This window comes from Hetaerina americana, unplaced genomic scaffold (assembly GCF_022747635.1).
Source record: "Hetaerina americana unplaced genomic scaffold, ioHetAmer1.1.p SCAF_76, whole genome shotgun sequence".
In the NCBI taxonomy this organism is placed as follows: Eukaryota; Metazoa; Arthropoda; class Insecta; order Odonata; family Calopterygidae; genus Hetaerina; species Hetaerina americana.
Window position 1 is genome coordinate 1,317,751 of NW_027287383.1, and position 21,012 is coordinate 1,338,762.

At 34.7% G+C, this 21,012-nt stretch overlaps 1 protein-coding gene across 2 annotated transcripts in view; it reads right to left on the reverse strand.

Moving 5' to 3' along the window:
* The window catches only part of didum (dilute class unconventional myosin), a 133,337-nt gene that overhangs the window by 25,405 nt on the left and 86,920 nt on the right, over nt 1–21,012 (reverse strand). For both annotated transcript variants that reach the window (XM_071596138.1, XM_071596137.1), the window contains exons 2-20: nt 19,262–19,369; nt 14,087–14,258; nt 13,342–13,486; nt 11,810–11,966; nt 10,990–11,215; nt 7,957–8,201; nt 7,713–7,844; nt 7,173–7,388; nt 6,819–6,959; nt 5,660–5,866; nt 3,925–4,050; nt 3,488–3,684; nt 3,298–3,409; nt 2,977–3,188; nt 2,691–2,865; nt 2,048–2,269; nt 1,565–1,756; nt 920–1,046; nt 258–496 (exon numbers count right to left, since the gene is read on the reverse strand). In XM_071596138.1, the coding sequence (XP_071452239.1) occupies nt 258–496; nt 920–1,046; nt 1,565–1,756; nt 2,048–2,269; nt 2,691–2,865; nt 2,977–3,188; nt 3,298–3,409; nt 3,488–3,684; nt 3,925–4,050; nt 5,660–5,866; nt 6,819–6,959; nt 7,173–7,388; nt 7,713–7,844; nt 7,957–8,201; nt 10,990–11,215; nt 11,810–11,966; nt 13,342–13,486; nt 14,087–14,258; nt 19,262–19,369 (3,351 nt within the window). The remainder of the gene's footprint in view (nt 1–257; nt 497–919; nt 1,047–1,564; nt 1,757–2,047; nt 2,270–2,690; nt 2,866–2,976; nt 3,189–3,297; nt 3,410–3,487; nt 3,685–3,924; nt 4,051–5,659; nt 5,867–6,818; nt 6,960–7,172; nt 7,389–7,712; nt 7,845–7,956; nt 8,202–10,989; nt 11,216–11,809; nt 11,967–13,341; nt 13,487–14,086; nt 14,259–19,261; nt 19,370–21,012) is intronic.

Genomic DNA, 21,012 nt, shown 5'->3' on the forward strand with positions numbered 1-21,012 from the left:
TACAGTAATCCCTCATATCCTTCCATCTAACATAGCACAGCCCTAAACATTTATGTTCTACATAAATAGAGAGGATTTGGATATTTAATTAGAAATATCGGATAGTTTACTATAGAGAGTATATACATGATAAAATTTTTTCATAGAAGGGAATGGTTTTCAACCAGCTTAATGTCTAAGTGAATGCTGACACTGATAAATACAAATAAAAAACAATACAATTCAAATAATGATAAAAAAAAAAGAAAAATACTCACATCTTCAGGAAGCTCTGAAGAAGCACTAACAACACTTGTGGTACTGGCATTAGATAGACTACGTTGATGCTCCCCAGATGAATTATTGTCACCTTTCAAGGCTAATTCCCTTTCAAGACTTTCTCGTTGTTGTTCTAATGCATGATATTCCATCAAAAGCTTTTGGTATGCATTTCGATCCTGGTCATGTTCTTGGTTTAAGAAAGCTGTTTCTTCCTCAAGTCGCAATTTCAGCCGTTCTTTATACAAAGGAAAGTTAAAAAAGAACAAATTCATAAATAAATCACTAAGTACAAATAATCAAAACTCTAAAATAGGGCTATACATGTTAATGGGTCACAAATCATACATGTACAAGTATAGAGTGATGCATTCTGCAATTTTCAACCTGCATATGTAGGAGCTAAGCAATTAAACTTACTCATGAAAATATAACATTATTATAAATAATATTTGGTAGAAGATTAAATCTTTACTTCAAACTAGAAAAAGAGTACTTATGCAGAAAATTAAAACTGGAAATTAAAATAATTTTTAGTGTAGCATCAACTACATTACCAGTATCAACAATAAGGAATGAATCATTACCAGATCAAAGATAAATTTTACAGCTTGATTTAACTGTGATAACATTCTCCAGGAAAATTTAACTTATAACTTACCTTCAGCATTAATTTTTTCTTCACGGATTTTTTCATTCATGATGTTCAATTCTGATTTCAATTTTCCAATTTCTTCTTCAGATTTTTCCATTACTTCTTTAGTTAATGTCTCCAATCGGTCCTTTTCCTATTGAGAACAAAAAGACAAGTATTTTGAAAAAGAACATAAATTTCAATTGCACTTAAACTGCTACTTGGAAATACTTTAATTTTTACACTGAGGCCAATAATGAATAACATTGCTTGAGAAGAATTTCAGTTACTCTCCTTCACCAGATAGCTTTACAGTTATTTTAGTGTGATAATTTTTTTTTCAAACTGCTGACTTCTAAAGAAGCCATTCAATGAAAATTGTGTTGTTCCAATAATTAATGGATAATACCAAATAGCAGGGGCTTGCTTTCACTAAGCATCCCAAATAAACTTAACTACATGAAAGTAAATTTCAACTGAAGATGACAAGAGGTATAGAAACCCATTTGGTCACGTGGATAAAAAGAGAATAGTGGAAATGACAATAGTTAATTATCATTTCTTTCCAATAACATTTAGCTGTACTTATAGTGAACTTATTTATTGAAATACACATATTATTTTAAAGGCCTGTTAAATTAATACAACTAATAGAAATATAATTTTCCAAACCTGGAGTATGTCCATCTTCTCATCTTTCTCTTGTGAAAGTGCTTGTCGCAACTGCTCTAGTTCAGCCTCCAAACTCTCCAGTCTACTAGCACGGCCTTTCCATTCCATTTCTGACGCTTTCACATGCTCAAGCTGAGACCTTACTTCATTCAATTCATTGTGTACATTCTTAAGGGCTTCACGTTCCTTTGTCTAATGAGATATAAATTTGAAAATAAGAAATATATTAGAGGGCAATTGAGAGTGAGAGAGATGCTATCAGTAACCAAGATAAAACCAAGAAAGATAAGATATAGTTACAGATAATGAGATTCCAACACTCACGTTAGTCGCCCTTATTCATTTAATTACCATTAAAAGGATTGATAGTTTATACTAATGCGGCAAAACAAACTTAAATGCATGCTTTCATCAGATGGTGAAAACAATACTATTACTTCATTCAAGTGATGGTTTAGGTGAAATGTGAGCAAGAAATCTTACCAACTCCCCTATCCTTTGTTGGAGAGATATGATTTTGTTTTCAAGACCCTTGTTGAGCTTCTTAATGTGCTCCACTGAGCGTGCTTCTTTCTTCAAATGGCGCAAGCGACGCTTAGCAAGGAAGCACCTCACTCTGCACTGCACAATAACTATCTTCTCGAGTGTATGAACTCTCCAGCAGCGAGCCAGCCAACCACGAATGTGCCTTTGTATTACAACAGCCTGTATGAGTGAGAAAAATATGTTACCATAATTTTTTTCAAGTCAGGAAATACTTTGCTGGGTGTATCCTGTGTCTGCAGGAAAACCATCAAACCTCAGAAGGTACCAAGTCAGGAATTTCTTTGATGGCCTTTCAAGCTTTCTCTTCAGAGAAAAAACCGCATTCAAATGATATAAAACATTTTTCATAAAGCAATAAGGTAAAAAATGATAAAATCATTAATCATGCATTCAAAAATCATCATGAATGGTCAACATTGTGCACTTAGAAATGGAAAATTATGTATAAACTCCAAGTTTCAATTCAATATGAAACAATTCCACCAAGTTACATCACAGGTAACAAATTGCACAATAAAATTTGAATACATGCATAAATTAGCAAATCCTTCCACAATGATTAAGTTCAAAATATACTTACAGCAGCATTCCTCCTCATTTCTAAATACTTCCTTCTTGCTAATAAACCTCTGGCTCTTGCCTGAAGACCAAGGGCAAGTGATTGGAGTCGCCTGTATCCAAGTTGGCACATCCAGCGTCTCATATGCTTTTGAAGAATGATAGCTGCACGCAAGCGCCGCATATGATATACTCTCCTGATTGGGAAATAAAATGAGTGTCCATTGAGTAATTTGCAGGTTTAGACAATGATTTGGAGAATCTGAAAGTTTAAACAACATGACAGCAAAGAGAAAAGGATCACATGCCTTCTTGCAATAAAGCCACGAGCATATCTTTGAATAGTGCGAGATGCTCCCTGCTTAGACCGGTACTTTTTCCTGGCAATCCATCCTCTGACCCTCTTCTGTATGAGGACACAACATTCTTTCAACCTTTCTGCACGTAACTTCTCCAGGTACGCAACCTGGCCTGCTCGGAAAAATATCTTTGTTTTTCCAAACTGAAATTTATCTTCTTCCTATTGAAAGAGCAAACAAATAAGCACTGATTCACAACAATAATTTTCCAAACATAGGCACTACTAGAGTACAGACACTGTTCATCATAGCTTTCAGAGGAATACTTACACTAATGAAGTTGTGTAATATCACTTCACAAGTTCCCTTCATATTATTATATTTAATGTCTTTGGATTTACATAACACTCTGTAGCGCTGAAAGAACTCCAAATATGTCCATCTGAAATTAGATCACTATTACAGAACCAATCAATTCATTAGAAAGATGATCATTTTTGGAAAGGCACAATAATATTACCGAGATGGGTAACCAGCTGCACTGATTCGAATGGTTTCTAGTACACCACATGCTCTTAACTGTTGGACAGCTCGAACTGGATTATATTCAAATGATCCTTTTTCATCATTGGGCTTGATACAGCGGACGTAATGAGGTGTAGTCGCATTCAATGTACACATGAGCATTTGCAATGAATCCCTAAATTGAGACCCTACCTGAAAAATGATCAAATGCACAAAAGATAAATGAAAATTAAATGAACCCTTAAAGCCAAGTCACAATAATAGATGAATTATTTTCAGGATACAAGGTAAGATTTGCCAGTAATTAATTTTAGACAGGAATTACAAACGCAAAAATTCAAAGTGGATCATAATTTAATTATCAAAGATGCAACTATTTTTGTTTGTATAACACCTGTAATGAGAGTGAAAGAAATCATAGGTTAAACTTACAGTGCGCTTGTGTTGTTTTGAGAGGGTTCCAGTCTTTGGAGCTGCAGAAATCTTTATTTTTCCTGGAATTGTCAATTTCTGTTTCTCTGGAGCTTCTTCCGTAAATAGTTTGGTCAGCAGTTTATTCTAAGGCAATGAGTATACATTTTCAAATGAGGCTGCTTAACAATATGAAACCAATAAAAAACTAAGGGAAGAATAGGTACACATGAATATATCAATGACACTGAAACATTTGGAACACTGGAAGATGAGGACTTCCTATATAAATAAATGTGTTTTAACTGCAATGACATATCTTTCTGACTCATTAAGCACTTACATTATGAGAAAACACATGCATTGAAGTAAAAGAATACGCAGAAATAGAGAAGACATACTTTCAATTTTACATTAAATACTGGCACTAAAATGTGATACTTTAAAACTACTTCTTAGTTTTTAATATTTATTTTGACATACCAAGTTGTAGGAGGAGGCTCTGTTTCACTTCTCAACCATTTTGAATTAATTCATGGTGATTAAGGATTTTTCATTTGTGCACTGAATTTATTCTATCCAGACTCAATGCAGCTGAAGCTTCCATTTGCATCTTTCATGCTAATAAATATGCCAGCATTTTATGATACAAATAATTTCCCATAAAGAATAAACAATCTCTACAACCTCCTTCTTGACCATCAATCCTAGTTATTTTGTTAGCCAAGTAAGAGACATATATTAGATATCTACTAGATCATTTAAAAGGCCCATAGAATTTAAATAAGGCTCTTTCAAAAATATTTATGTTAATATTTCACTGTTCTCAAAAGTAAGAGAATTGAAACCATTCAGATAAATTGGATGCGATTGCTCAATATTTAGATGGCCAGTAACTGTGGCTTTTGAGATTTTTAATGCAAAATTGCCCTGAAGTATGCATTGTGTTATATAAAATTGAACCAATTCCTATGACAATGAGTTGCCCCATTGAAAGGTGTAAGCCTACGACCAAATGCAGCAAGCATGTGACTTGTCAGAACAGTTTTAGATTCAAAAGTGGCTTTTGGAGCTATTTCATTTAAAACCGCATGCCGCTAATTGCAGTAATGATTGGTTCAAATTTGTTGAACACTTATTTTTATAAAGTAGTGACTAAATGTGTACTCAAATTGAATTAGTACATATATGACAGGAGATTTGCAGTGTAACTAAGAAACATCAAGAACAATTTGCAAGAGCTCTTCCAGTTGTTAGCCATTGCTTAGCGAGCTCTGAGTAGTTTTGCAATAATTACCTATTACCTTATAGAGAAGGGATTTGTGGTCAGTAAGTTATTCTGGAGAAGAATTTAGCTGAATCTGTATGTATCAAGTATATCGTTTTTACTAGAGTTCATTTTGCTAATAATGATATCAAAATGCTTTGAATATACTTACATCCACATCTAAATAGAATTAGAAATCATTATTTTCATAATTTAGTGTAACTTTGGTTGGACTGAGGGGATGAATTAATATACAATGCCCTGACAAAGGGATGGGTATACCATTTGGCAATGATACCAACTAGCATGACTTGTTAGTATAACCTGCACATAACTAAATGACTAATATATTATTAGCAAGTAAAGTCAACTAACAAAATTATGTACAATTATCAAGTGAGGAAGAATTCCTTACCTTCAGTCTAATAGATGGTGAACAAAATTCCACTTCATATCAGAAAAGATAGCATCTTAAATTCCATTTCTTACCTGTCCTGTGCGCAGAACTTCCATTTGCTCCTCTATGACTGTATCCCTATTCTTTTCCAGGAAACCTCCACTTTCATACTGAACATCATCAGCAAAGTGACGAATAACAAATGCACTGTTGCTGAACCTTGGTTTTGCAAAGTGCTTCCACTTTGCACATCGCTCAAACAATTTATCTGCCCATGATTGATCAGTTCCTTTAGGCATCTATGAGAGAAAATTTTACACGAAACATATAACTGGGTATATACCAAAAAAAAGTGATTGCAAATTCACAGGGAACCAGAAAATATGTAGACAGATGACCTTGACCAATAGTGTGTTTGTCACAATTTGCCTGTGGCTGTCCATGAGCTTCACTAAATTTAAATGCATCCATGGTTTGCTGTTGTTATTATTGTGAAATTGGATGTTTATAAAAATCTTTCAGCATGAATTTCAATAGCATACATAAAATATTCCTCAATATTGAATTTTAACAACGTTACCATACAATCGTGGTTTATTCTCACTTCTCTTCCCCACATGAGAGGGTGTGTGATCACACCACCCTGCAACAGGGGGTTGATGCTCCCACAATTTTAATTAAACCAAGGAACATATCATCACTGAAATTTTTTGGATGAATTTCTAGGGGTGGCAGGAGAGAGAGAGCACCAGTCTAACCGGGCCAACAGTGTTGAAAAGCAGTTGTAATTCAGACCAGCAGACCGGAGAGACCACACGTTCAAGTCATAACTACTTATAAGCATGGTAAAGTTAATTTGAAGCATTCTCAACTTAATATTTAAAATGGGACCAAAAAAGAAAAATTAAATACATCAAAGTCTGGATATTAAAACATTGGGTCTCAGATTGGTCCAAAATAAAATAATCCAATTCCTTTCATTTTCTCAGCCTTATGAGTGTTCAGCTGACTCCTCTTAGGCTCGTGCTATTTGTCTTGAATAGATGAATTTGGCAACATAATGGATTTAGAACTTAAAAGTTATAATTAGCTAATTCAAATTCAGATTCCTTTCACAGGGTAATGGGATTTTTGTGAACTTCAATCTAGAAACTATATAACTGCTCCATTGTTACTATTACATTGCTGATTTTCTACACTTAAGTTGCTCCTTAGTCTACTAACAAATGCATAATGGACTTGAGTACTCACTCTGCATTCTTCATCCAATAAATCCAAAATTCCAAGTTTGCTTTCAATGAGATCAATACATGGCTGATTATCACAGAAATCGATAAATTTCCAATCAATTTCCTCCTTTAAATACTCTTCTTGTTCCAATTTGAAAACATGCTGCAAGAGATTTTACTCTGAATTAAACCCACATTATCTATTAATATTACATGAACTTCATGGCTTGTTCAACAAACCTACACAACATAAAAATGTTTAATTATTTATTAGTATTTAAATTTAAGCAAAACTGCTTCAAAATATTCAACCAATTATTACCAACCAACCAATCAAGTATAAATAAATTTATGGTTCATTTTTCAAATCAAATACCTGATTAAACTGCTGCTGTAGTTTTTCATTTGCATAATTAATACAGAATTGCTCAAAGCTGTTAATTTCAAAGGTCTCAAAACCATATATGTCAAGCACACCAATAAACTTGTGCGTCTTAATAGTACTCTCTAAGGTTTTATTGACAACTTGGACTATCCAGTTAAATAAACATGCATAGACATGTTTTGCAAGAGCATCACGTGCTGCTTGAGCCTGCAAAATATGCAAACATCTATTTTATAGAAGGGTAAAAAAATTAGTAATATTTTACCATAAAAAATTTTAAGATAGGAATGACTTGTTCAAGCATTAAAATACTGAATGAAATATTTCAATTAACATGTTAGGTAAAACTTTAGCATACAATCCTCAAAAAGGAAGTAACATGTATTTTATAAATTTTGACGGAAAATGTTTTGAAAGATAAATATGGGAAATTTCAAGGAAAATCAATTTTTTACAAATACAAAGATTTAATTTGGATATAAAACAGCCATTACTGCCATTATGTCAGAAACACTGGTTTGATACACTTACTTGCTCTGCAGTCATGGGTTTAGTAAAGACTTCTCTTGTACTAACTATTCTCCTATGGCACAACCAATGTCCAATTTCTGCAGCGTCTATCTGCATCAATTGACTGAAAATTTTAAGGTGCTTATCTTTCCTCTGTATGGATGAAATTACAGAATTAGTTACAACTCATTTTTACCACATAACTTTCTCAGATAGTCTTTTGACCAATATAGCCCAAATTAGGATATAATCCAGCAATACTCACAGATATATGACTCCCTTCTCTGCTTTCATTATTGTCTTCCCCAGTTGGATTTCCACCTTCAAGAATGTTCACATTCCCCAAGTGAAGAATAGCAGCCAGAACTCTAAACATAGACATCTGATCACTTTCTGAGAAACCCAACAGTGATAGTGCTGACCTAGTCTCTGAAAACGCTTCCAAGTCATCAATTCCATCAATACTTGAACTCTCACCCTGGTTTGTGTAGTGAAAATAGTCTTGATGCCCTGTTGAAAAGATAATTTAAGATACATATAAACATTTGGAAACTGTATCATTCAAGACAGAATTCCTTCACTATTTTACTAAACCATGTTTGAGAGAGGAGTAATACCACCAGTGCACCTACAACATGAGTGATAATCGTGGTGACCTCATATGCAAAAGCATTGTAGTTTTATTCCACATATATTATAATCTTATTAGATTATAAACAAAGGTTTTATTTCAGATAAAGTCAGCAGCCAATGGGCAAGGGAGGGGGCAATGATGGAGGGGAATGAATTTTCAGGCTGTACAGGGTCCGTACAATAAGTATCGTGACTGGTTCCAAATATCAAAATTTATTGCAGTTATCATTACAATTACTTGATAATCTTCAAAATACATTCCTCTTGCATCGATACACATAGTTCGGCACGTCTGGCACTCGTCAAATGCCTGCTGGCAGTCGGTTTCCGGAATACTGTCGAGAGCCTTTGTCATTGCCGCTTGAACCACCTTGATGGAGTCGAACTGATATCCTTTGAGTTCCTTTTGAGCTATCCTTTGAGGTAATTCCATTGTCGAGGAAATCTTCATCTTCCTGGATGCAGTCAAAAATTTCTTGCAAAATTTCCACCCACGACAGTTTTTGTTTCTCGCTCAAGAGGACGGTTCTGACTGAAAGGCCGGTCTCCTCATTAAGAAGGGTCAAAAACTTTTTTTCACTTTGTCCACCTGAGCATCGGTTCGAGTGGTCATCGGGCATCCAACATGGTGGTCATCTTTGACGAGCTTCCAGCCTTCCTTAAACATTTTGTGCCACTCAAAAACTCTTGTGCGGCTAAAGGCATCATCCCCATGAGCCTGTTTAATGAGTTCAAGGGTCTCCAACGCAGATTTCCCAAATTTAACGCAAAACTTCACAGCGTAGCGTTGCTTGATGGTGCGCTCCATGCTGGTGTGAACACAGCACAAACAATCACACGTCACAAAAATCCACCTCCTGTCTCAATGCATGCCCAGAGGCAACTGAACTAAAGTGCGCCTGAGTGGTGGGGGACCCCTATACTGAGCCCAACAGTCGGCCCCCATCCACCGCTCCATTGAGGCTACAGCTAACCAGTCACGATACTTATTGTATGGACCCTGTATGCATGTGTGTATATTTATATCTTGAAAGAGACAGAGCCGCTTAGATAAAAGCCTGACATCAACATTGACACTGCTGACTACATTGAGTATTTTCAGAGAATCTTGCACTTGGTACCCTAGGGTCAGCATGATTCAGTTACTAGTTAAGTAAGCGGATGGATGGGCATTCGAATAAATGAGTACTGAGTATTCCAGCCCTTTGGAATTGCTACAGTAGTAGGGACAGGGCTGAAAAGCAATATAGGAGGACATTATCAAGATGTTTTGGTCTTAAGGATATTTTCCTATGTGTAGGAGAAGTTTGTCAAGTAGAGTGGATAAATTGAAGGAATAAATTTTTTATAAAATCTAGCTTGGAGGCATAAACATCTCATTTGGAGCCTCTATATGTTACAGATTGCACAAGTATTTAAGAAACCAAAATAGAATGGACAGCATTAATGAAAGTAGAAGTGTGCTTCAAACTTGTTTCTATTTTTAAAATATGTCTATAGAACATGACACGTAGAGTCACGGGGAGCGAGGTTAGAAGTAAAATAGGCAAATACTCAAATAAATTATTTTGGTTTACCGATGACATAAGTTTGGTCAATCAGTCAATGGAGAGCACCAACTGGTGAATGCATTTTGAGATCAATCTAAGATATAAAAGATAAAGATAAATAGCAGTAAAACAAAAGTAATGAGATTTTTGAGAATGATTAAGATTAATTCAAGTGCTAATTAAGAAGAGAATACATTATTACGGACAGAACAGTATACATATGTATTGAAGTAGTACTGAAATAACTATGGGGCAGTAGAGTAAGTACAACAGCATAAGCACTAAGAAAATATCTAAATTAATTGCAAAAGGGGGAACTGATCATGACTGAGATACTCAGTAGACATATATAAAGCAAATAGCAATACAACTGTAAATGCAAATTAGATATATTGGGAAGTGGGTGGAGGCAGATGGGAGAAGTTAAATGCAGAAAAAGGCAAGGAAAGAAATATTAAAAACGGTGGTGGAAGATAGGGGGTAATATGGGGGCAGGCACAGGAGGGAGAAAAAGTGGAAGGAGCAGAGACCAGATAATGTATGAGTAATGATGAAGTGGAAAGGAAAATGTTTAGTAAAAGAGGAAAGGAAGGAAGAGAATAAGCATCTTGAATGGCAGGAAGTGCGGTAGACTTTAAGAGCTAAAAAAGGTAAAATTTAAATGGAAATGATCTATGTATAGTCTACCTAGCATTTCATTAATTCTAATGAATGCCCAGTGATTTTTAAAGGCTCTCCATAGCAGCCTGTATCAGGTATAAATCCAAATGCGAAAGTAACAGAATCCTTGACAAGGTCAACGATTTCTACACTTTGGAATTGTTGCATTTTATGCCAGTTAATTTGTGTGCTTATGCAAAATAAACAAAGAGCTTATAAGAACCTGGTCACATAGGTTATTTTGGGGAAAGAACAATTTTACTTTCGAAACTCAATTTCCTCACTTCTAGAGATCTGACATAATTCTCAGTCACATTCTCTATGACTGCAGCTGTATATTTTTTCAGTCTCTTAACAGGTTTTACAGAAACTCTAACTAAAGTGTACCTTGCCATTAAGTGATTTTTGAAATATGTAGTTACAATTTGACAACAATTTAATCATGTGAGTCTTACCTAAGTGAAGGTCTTGCAAGAGAGGAAGTTCCCGGGCAGCACAGAGCTGATAAAATATGTGATAATTACGTTCCCCACTCGCTTGAAACACAACTCTTGACTTCTCCAGCAAATAAGTTCTCATAGATGCTCCAGTAATGTGATGAGAATCATTGAAATGAATTTCTACAAATTTTCCAAATCTTGAGCTGTTATCATTCCTCGTTGTTTTTGCATTGCCTATGGCCTATATTAAAAAAAAAAGGTAAACATCCATCAAATCACCATCAGAGACAATCCTCTTTCATATACATATTAGATTAGTTATCTAAGAAATGACACTACAAATATACATACTAGAATGGTGCAAATCATTGATATTATCCATTTTGAAGCAAATGAGCCATGAGCACAAGCAGATTTATTTGCTGCAGTGTCATATAGAAGAAGGTGCACCAAAAAACTAGCTTCTTCAAACTTCATAATTATATTTTCGATGAAGACTACATTATTTAAGGAATTCTAATTATTATTCAAGAATAATGCTTTAAAAAATCCAATATTATCATTGCAGATTCATTCTTATCTCCACTTATTCCATTGGCCCAAGGGAATGCAAGAGCACCCCCCCTTGTACACCCCTGATGAGGGAATATTTGAGCATATCAAGTCAAAAGGGTACATTGATGGAGATTAAAGGTTTTGCATATAATCTTGCTTATGACAACCTCGTTTTAATGCTAATTTTCTAGACTAGAAAACTTGCACATATTTGCTCACACAGCCATGAAAATTGCATATTAAATACCTCTGCTATGCACTGGAACAGATCATTACTCACCTCCATTATTGGACTGGATGCTAAAACCTTTTTCTCCACCTGTGTCTCCGTAGAAGAGCCACCAACTGTTGCAAAGTACCGCATTGCATATTTTGCAGATACAGTTTTCCCTGCACCTGACTCACCAGAAACAATGATTGATTGATTCTGTGACTCTCTGAAAATGTAAGAAAATTTTTACTTAAGTTAAATGGCAGAACAATCAATTCAGTAATCATTTAGTTTGTATCAATGAAACGTGTTAATATTTAACAATAAACTGCACTAGCAAATTTGACACTACAGAAGATTAATGAATATTATATGAGTAAATAAAATATTCACAGAAGAAATTCTATAAAAAGTAAAAAAGAAAGTGAAAGAAAGCCATGTGCAAAGAAGGAAGAAATGTATAGGGCACAGCAGTAAGCTGAGGGCAGTCATAGAAAAAAAAGATGGCTAGGTGGATCTACTAAGGATTACCAGAATCACAAAAAAGAGACAAAAATAATACTGGACATGGTATAAATTATTGTTGTTTTTTATATATATGAGGAGAGAAAATTCCTGAACTGCAGTAGCTTAACTTACTGTGGTTTATCTTTGGGTCGTGGAATAAAAGCAGAATTAATATGTACTTAAAATACATGAGGAAAAACCACATACACTATATGAAATTTCAATGTAACAATAACAAAAACCAATTATGATATATTTAGTAACGTTATACAGCCTAAACATAACAATCATGGAAAAATTAAAGAAAAACAGGAAGATGTAATGTCTTTTCATTTAACATTATCATCTTAAATCAACTGCATTTTTTCCACTTTTTTAAGAATTGGAGAATGGAGAATTCACACAGCAGGGGAAAACTCATATGAGTTTTGGGAAGGTACATCAGTTCTTTTTAATAGCATTAGTGTTGAGTGGTAACTATGTATTTTGATTACCAATACTATTTGCATATGGATATTAAGAAATGCTTTGAACCGCATAAAATACAGTTCAAAGCTCAATGTAATATAGACATTCAAAAAAAGAGGCTGGAACAAGAATTCTATGAAATGAGGCCTTTCCTAGAGTAATCCATTCATATAATATGTTTACAAAAAATATGTTTATAATACTCTGAATATAAGAGAGGGCATTTTTCCTTTGGTCTTGATATACAAACAGTATATTAGGCAAGGGTTAATCCCTCATATGCCTCTGGCACTCTTAAGGGTATAATAAAGAGAGAGAAGCAATGCAATTCTCTTATTACCTCCTGCTACCAAGTAATTGATAGTGCATTGTGTTAATTTTATTTTCATACACAATGATTGGTTCTATTTTTAATTTTTCTAATAATATTCTCTGGCATGAATGTTTTCAAATCACCAAAAATATTTGTAATAAGTGAACCAAAGATATCTTATTGTCCCCTATTCTAAAGAATCTTTGAAGGCAAATTTGTTTCAAAATGAATTTCCGACACAATTTTGGCATTATTCCTGTCAGAAATTTATTGGGTATTTAAGGATTGAAAGCACAGAAAGATCAATACTTACCGTTCTAATTTGGTATATGCTTCTTCTGCCACTGCAAATATATGGGGGTCAAGCTCACCCATTGCTTGACCACGATACAGCCATATGATGTCACTTCCATAGATAGGAAGTTCTTCATATGGATTAATTGCAACAAGTACAATACCTGATGGAAAGAAAACAAGGAGTTTTTATAGGTAATTCAAACCAATGATATTTTATAATTGCATAAAACCAAACAATTGGCTTACTAGTTAAGGCAAAAAAAGCTACACAAACTACAGTCCTTGTGAGCACAGAAAAACTATTTCAATTTATTGGCTTCACATATGATATATATAACCATTAAATTCCCTGCTAAACTTCATGAAATAAGTGAAAATCCAGTATTCATCCAAGACAATCAAACAAATTCCCTAGAAAATCCAAGTAAAAATAAAATATTATTGTAGCAAAACTAAAATTTTACCTGCAACAAATTTCCCAGAAAATTTCGATTCTCCTCACTCAACGAATTATTTCTCACATGCGGTAAGATTATGTTTCTCAGACTACCATTTAAATTTACTGTATTCAATTGCAATAAAACACAGGGATGGTATATCAAAATACTTCTATCATGTACAGACTTGTTAGTTGCTTCTTTCATATAACTCTATGACATAAATGAGTTTTTGATCATCTACTTTCAACATATTCTGTCTACATTGCTAAGGCTAAATCTATGGACAAAAGGAAGTTAATGTGGCAAAAATTATTCACTCACCACAATATGTATAGATGGAATTATGGTTGCAGAAGCGGACTTTGAGATTGTAGAGCACAGCTGGCTCATGGAGGTAAGAGAGAGATGTGAGGTCATTCTCTCCAATGAGAATGTCAGGGTTTCTAAGCGGGGGGAGGCCAACATTCCCACCTTTCACTTCCAATTCTACCACCTAAAAATAAAGGAATTTTTTTAGTTTCCTACAAACATGTAAACTTATATAAATACAATAATCATATTTGAATCAACTGTTGGCCTTACCCTTGAACAATTTCTATTACTGTGGATGAGTGTGAAAAATATTACCCAAAGGTTGACCAGTGTCCATAAACTAATAGAAAGATGAAACCAAACAGAAATAAAATGGAAACATTCTCAACCAACATACACTTTTTATCTCCAGGACTGCTTTGAATACATTCATATCATAGAGGTATAGAGTCAGGAGTTCCCTTTCTACTGCATATTTTTTCATTTAGACACATCCAAGAGGAAACCACTGGAGTGGTCTACAATGGATTGCCAAGCAATTGTACATAGGGGTGAAACCAAAGATAAGTAGAGCAAATGGATAGAGCTTCCATCACTGAAAATGAGTGGTTTTGATTGCTAATTCTTTTTTATAGACTAGTGGCCATGGATAAATTATATTTAAAGTTGATTTCTTCAATATTTTTTTTACAATTCATTTTTCATCAACTTCAGATAAAAATCTTTTCATGGCATCACTCTCATGGAAAGAGCCATTAATTTGTAAAAACTACAAATAAGAATACAAGTATTAGAGCTGATAAAAAAGCCTCCTTAAGCCTTTGGTCAGATCAACATTGAAACACTGTTGCAGCAGAAGCCAATGACTGAGTCTGGGTATGCTCCTGTTTGAACCATAAAAAAAGTCTATAGAATATTAAGGCACATATATCTGAAGAATCTCATGAGTTAACATTACTTGAGCTATCAGCACTTGCCTTGTATTAAACACTGGTGTAGATAGTAGCAATAGTTAACACAAGGACTACATATATCAACATGAAAATAAGTCTAATGACTAATATCTTTGGAATCTAGAGCTTTGGAAGCTCGTGTTTCTAAAGACTATAGGTATCACATTAAGTTAAAACAGCTCACAGCTACATGGTTCTCTGAACTCTATTTGAAGTACATACATATTTACTGATTACAACAGAGATATCTCATAACTTGAAAATAGTAATATGGGCATTGGTTGTAAGATATAGACCATATTTCAAATTAATGTCATTATCTTTAAAATTTTTTTACACCTACATGATTATTTTTGTTTATTCAGGGGTGATTTAATCATGCTCAGAAAACACACACATGGAGATAGGTACAAACATGAAATAAAATTAGAGCAAGTAAATTTTTTGTAGGTTGTGAGTAAAGAAAGGACAAGAATGATAACTATAACATTCAAGAAGTATTGAGAGTCTTTTTCAACTAATGATGACTGTGAAATTAATGATGAGGGTTCTTCACAGATTAAAAAATAGATATATATATATATATATATATATATATATATATATATATATATATATATATATATATATATATATGATTGCCAATAATAATAAATAGATAGAGAGTTCAAATAGCTCTCTCAACAGATTGACATTTTTCCACTCTTATAAGTAGTATAGTTACCACACTTATGTAAGCATGCCTCAACAAAGGTTTAATATGTAGGATAGGAAGAGAATAGATAATCACTTCCATAGACCTTATGTCCATGAATGCTATAATAAGCATTGGAAGAATACGATTTTGAATTCAACTGCAAATGTCGTTCTTCTTTATTTCACATGTAAAAATATATATCCTTTTAATGATGAAGATCCACATTTAAGGAACACATCAAATAATCAGATAAAGGTCATTTTATTAGATTCTATTTTAGATTAGATTTTATTAGATAGAGGTAATTATATTTAAAAATTTTTTAGAAAATTCCTAATAACTCTCATATACTATGTATAATTGAGCTTCCTCTTGGTTGCTCTATATTAAATCCTTATTCAGTCCTTCATTCTTTCTACCAGTCATCACAATGCCCCCAAACCCTATTCCCTTTCTTTCTCTACCCCATTTACCCAAAATGTTCCCATCTATTGTGGCCTTTAACGTTCCAATGCCTTTCAATATTTCCTTTACCCACCTTTTCTGCCCTTCTAAGATTTCACGAAATAACTAATTCTTTACTCCCATGATATTTGAAACTTCATTGTTAATCTTACTAAATTTCCAACCTACTTTATTAATTCCTTTCTATAACTACATCTCATAAACCTCTACATCTATGCTGATCATCTTGCCTCAAAGATCAGATTCTGAATCCAAACAGTGCTGCAATTCATATTGAAGCCTTCACCACTCTGATTTTAACATTCTTACTTAATGCACATACATACGATAATTTCCCTTCTTCTTTTTGATGCTTCCTCCTCCAACCCTATTCTTCTCCCAATAATAATACTACCGCATGTATTTTTCTCCAAAATACTGCCCAACTCTGTGAACTGCTCCACCTGCTCTAGTTTACCCGTTTCTAATTAAAATTAACCTTCTTATTTCCTGAGATTCTTATTACTTTGGGTTTATTGAGATTAATCTTTATTACTTGCCGTGTTCCTCCTATAAAGTACTCAAAATAACTTCAGTCCCTTTGAAGTATGAATAACTAGTATGATTTATCTTGCATACATAAATGAATTAATCACCTTGCCAACCACTTTAATTTCAGCTTCCCTTCTCAAATCAGCTTTGACAATTCCTAGGAATTGTCAAAGTAGTCCTATAGTAAAAGGTACTAACAATAATGGACAACCTTTTATTCATATCCTGCCTATCAATGTCTATTTAGATGCTTCCCCACTACTTTTACCTGTGCCACCTGATTACTATTAAGATTTTGAAATAGTCATGAATTCCTGCAGGCTACTTCTCTATTCTGCCTTAATCACATCAAATCTGCCCACTCTTCTACTACATTTAATGCCTTTTCAATATCCAAAAATCATACAGTCCTGTTGTAATCTAGATTTCAATGACAAAACTACTTTTATTTCAACGATGTCATATGCTCCCCTCCCTGTCCAAAGTGCATAGTCATCTTTGCATGTTTACTCTATTCTGTAACCTTCCATTGATGGCTCACATTTCAGTACTACCTTGGCTGCATATGAAATCAAATTTATCACTTTATAGCTTTTTTTGAATGGAAATCAAAATTAATTTAATGAAGCCATATGACCAAATCCTTCTTTATAAATATAGCTTGTATTAAATAATCTTTCCCATTTTTCCCTTTACTATCTAGTCATTCTTTGGGGGATATTATCTATTTCTGCTAGTTCAACAGCATTTCTCTTATTGTTTTTGCTCTCTTACTACCTAGTATCCTTGGAAATAAGCTATCCTCATTTATATCATGGGGTCAGCATGATTTTCCTTCTGCTACAAAGAATCACTCTCCCTACATCTTACCTTCTTGCAGTAGCATTTCTATATTTCCCTGCCACAAAAATGTCTCAATATCCTAGTCCTGTTCTTTCCATCACATTTACTGGGCTTTGTTGGTTTCTTCATTAAGTTTATTATTTAGTCCCTTGCATAATTTTTCCCCATTTTCCATGAAATATAATGACACTCTTCCATCCTCCACAGTACTCTAAGAGTATTTTAAGAACAGAGTATAATATTTGCAGCTGGCAGGTTTTGAATATTCGTGGCATCAGGGAGGATTAATGCATTCTGAAATATAATGAAAGATAGTCATGACTGAAGGCTATGCAGAAAATGGTAAAGGACATTGGGCACAGTACACTCCCATTGGAAGTCCATAAAGCTCCAAATGATGAGACCCTTTACAAATGACAATCAACTTGCCAAGTTTCCTTAAAAAAGGGAGCCACTCCATGTCATCTAAATGATAACATTAAGTGATTTTGTGAGCCAATTTTGATAAAATTTAATTTAAAGAAAGCACAACTAATTTGTTTTTCATGATATCTATATGACATTCAGCTTTGTAAATGACAGATTGTGATTATCAAAGGAAATCATCGATAAACTACAGGGAAGGGTTATATTTTCAGACTGCCTGAACGAAATGATAAAGATATAAATACTGGGTAACAAATCTCATCCATCAAGATAATTTGGATCCAAATTAGCATATGCATGTAAAAAAGAATACACCCTCTCAAATTTTCATCATTAAAAAAATGATTAAATTTTTGTTATACAATAAGCACCCAATCTATAGGATGTGGTAGTTCAGTGGGTAGAGCATAGCATTACTGACTACAGGGTTAGGGTTCAATTTCTGGGAGTTTCTCAGGGTATTCCCAGCTTCACCTAACAATTTTTGGAGTGCCAGATCTGTCTAGGAAACAATAGGCAGCACAGGTAAAAGAACTGGCCTCCCAACCCCGATGGAAAAATATCACATGCCGTGGGCTAAGTAATAGGGTACTTGATGAGCTCTGCCCTCACTTATTAAATTGATATACAGGTTGATGACTGTGGTGGTTACAAACATTTTCACAAGTTATAGATCTGTGTCATCCCCAGTCATGGCCACGGGCCATAACTTGAGATGCCCACTCATCCAAGCTCTATTATTCATCCCTTCTGAACATCAATTCAATCCATCTATTCATACAAATCAACCAAAAAAATTAGAGCCACTGTTTAAATATATCTTTTTACTAACATATTCCATTTTAATTTAAAAAATATAAAATGAATGTTCAAATGAATGTATATTGTGTTTACCAGTATTGTACCAGCAATAGTATCACATTATAAGCTATAATAATAATAGAAATGATTATTTTTTACATTGATTCAAATGTGAAAGCGATAAATGATGTGTAAGAGAATACCATTTGGATGTATTTTAATAATTATGCCCATTACTTGACTTTAAAAATAGAGCAATTATTTTAATGAGTTTTCCTTCTTCTTAAAACTTTTGGGTCCCTTCTCTTGAGCCTTTCACCAAAATTTAAATGTTTGCATCATGAAACCTCATATGGGTACCCTTGATATTCTTGTAAATCCAGAGTCCAATGATGTAACCTGATTGATATAAGCCTAATTTATGGTTAAACTATGTTTTAACCATAATATAGTGAAGGGAAAACTTACCTTTCCATTCTTGGTGGACACACGAATAATATTTCCGCCAACATAGTCCTCTACTAGTTCTGCTCCCTCCCAAACAGTATCGGGATTTGGAATCCATACACGAGCCCCCTTAAATGAAATAAAAAAAACATCACTTAACTATGTTGAGATGTTTGTTGCAAAGCATGCTTTAGATTAATTGCATATTTGAGTGTGTTTCACTTTAAACTTTAACACTCCATGATTATTAATTCATGGCTGTTCATTACACATTACATGGAATTTGAATGGAAAACATGGCAGATGAACAATGAAATAAATATACACTGACCAAATATTATTGTAACAATTAAAAAAACCATATCATTCACTGTTAATCCTCATAAATAGCCACCTACTAATGTATTTTTAAAAGCTACAAGAGATGACGTTAGGGAATGAATTTTCATCGTGAATAGCGGTGCGTTTTTAAGTTGATATCAATTTCCAGTCTTAATCAGATGTTTCCTTGGGCTTTTCATAAGCCTGCTTTGGGACCAGAATTTTGGAGTGAAGCATGTGGTCGACTACAGAAAATGCAGTCACTATAGATGGGACATAGGGATGAGACCATACTGTGAAGTCACTCATTTGCCAAGGGTACCGTTAATTCCTTTGATCAGGGGATGACAATCCGATGGTCTCACCCTTTCTCCTCCAAGTCAAAACTCTAGTTTCGCCTACCTATATGAAATACCACTTAAAGGGCTTCACCCCCATGTTCTCTTCCCAGTCATCTAATGACCAATGATTTATGTTCTCAATGGATACAGGCTCCACTATAAAAGTACTGTGCATTCTCTGGGACAATTGGAATTATTAATCGTACTTGCACAAATGCTTAAAATTCTTCAAAATAATCTCCCCCTGCATGAAGACACATGCAGAGACGTGTCTGCCATGCCTGGAAGGCACCTTGAAACTCCTTGACGGGAATGTCTCTTGGGAATGTTGTAACATACTTTTGGTTGTTTTCCACAGTCTCCCAATGCTTTCCTTTCAGCTCTCTTCCTGAGTCGGGCAAAGAAATAAAAGTCGCACAGAGCCAAGTCGGGACTGTAAGGGGTGGTGCTCCGGGCCAGGAAGTTCGTAACGATGAAGGGTGTGTGGCTGGAGGCACGAGACGTGTAGCTGGGCGCTCCATCGCGCCGTGTTACAAAGTCGAAAAGCACACTTCACGCGGAGGCACGTCTTTCCGCTCAGACTACTCGGTGCAAACTGTCGACCTGCTGTGTTGGAAGGGCAGACCCCCCACCACATTTCCCGACCGGTTTTACTGCGCTGCCATGGATAGTCGCGTCGCAATAAAATCATGCGCCTTACTTTCATAATTAACCATTTATTCACAAAGAGCCCCCCGAACTTCGAGGGCCCTGACCTCATGAACACGCGAGGAACACATTATGGCGCCTATCAATGCGATCCATTGAACCTCGTCCCCGTCTTATTCATTAAAGAGCTGAGGGGGAGATGGTCTGTCTACGAATGCCAAGCCACTTTGCAGGTAGTTTCCAAAAAATCCCGAGCGGTAGAAGTGCCAGTCATGGGATCTTGGCATATTTCAAAGGCGAAGTTTATTTTGGACATATAAAGCTATTTAAGAGAGAGAGGCACATGGCAAAAATACGCACACCCCAACGGGATTACAAGCAAGTGATTCCCTACATTGACTGGCAATTACGTTAACTAACGGAGTAATCCGGTCAGAAGCTTAATTCGTCTGGGCTCAATGA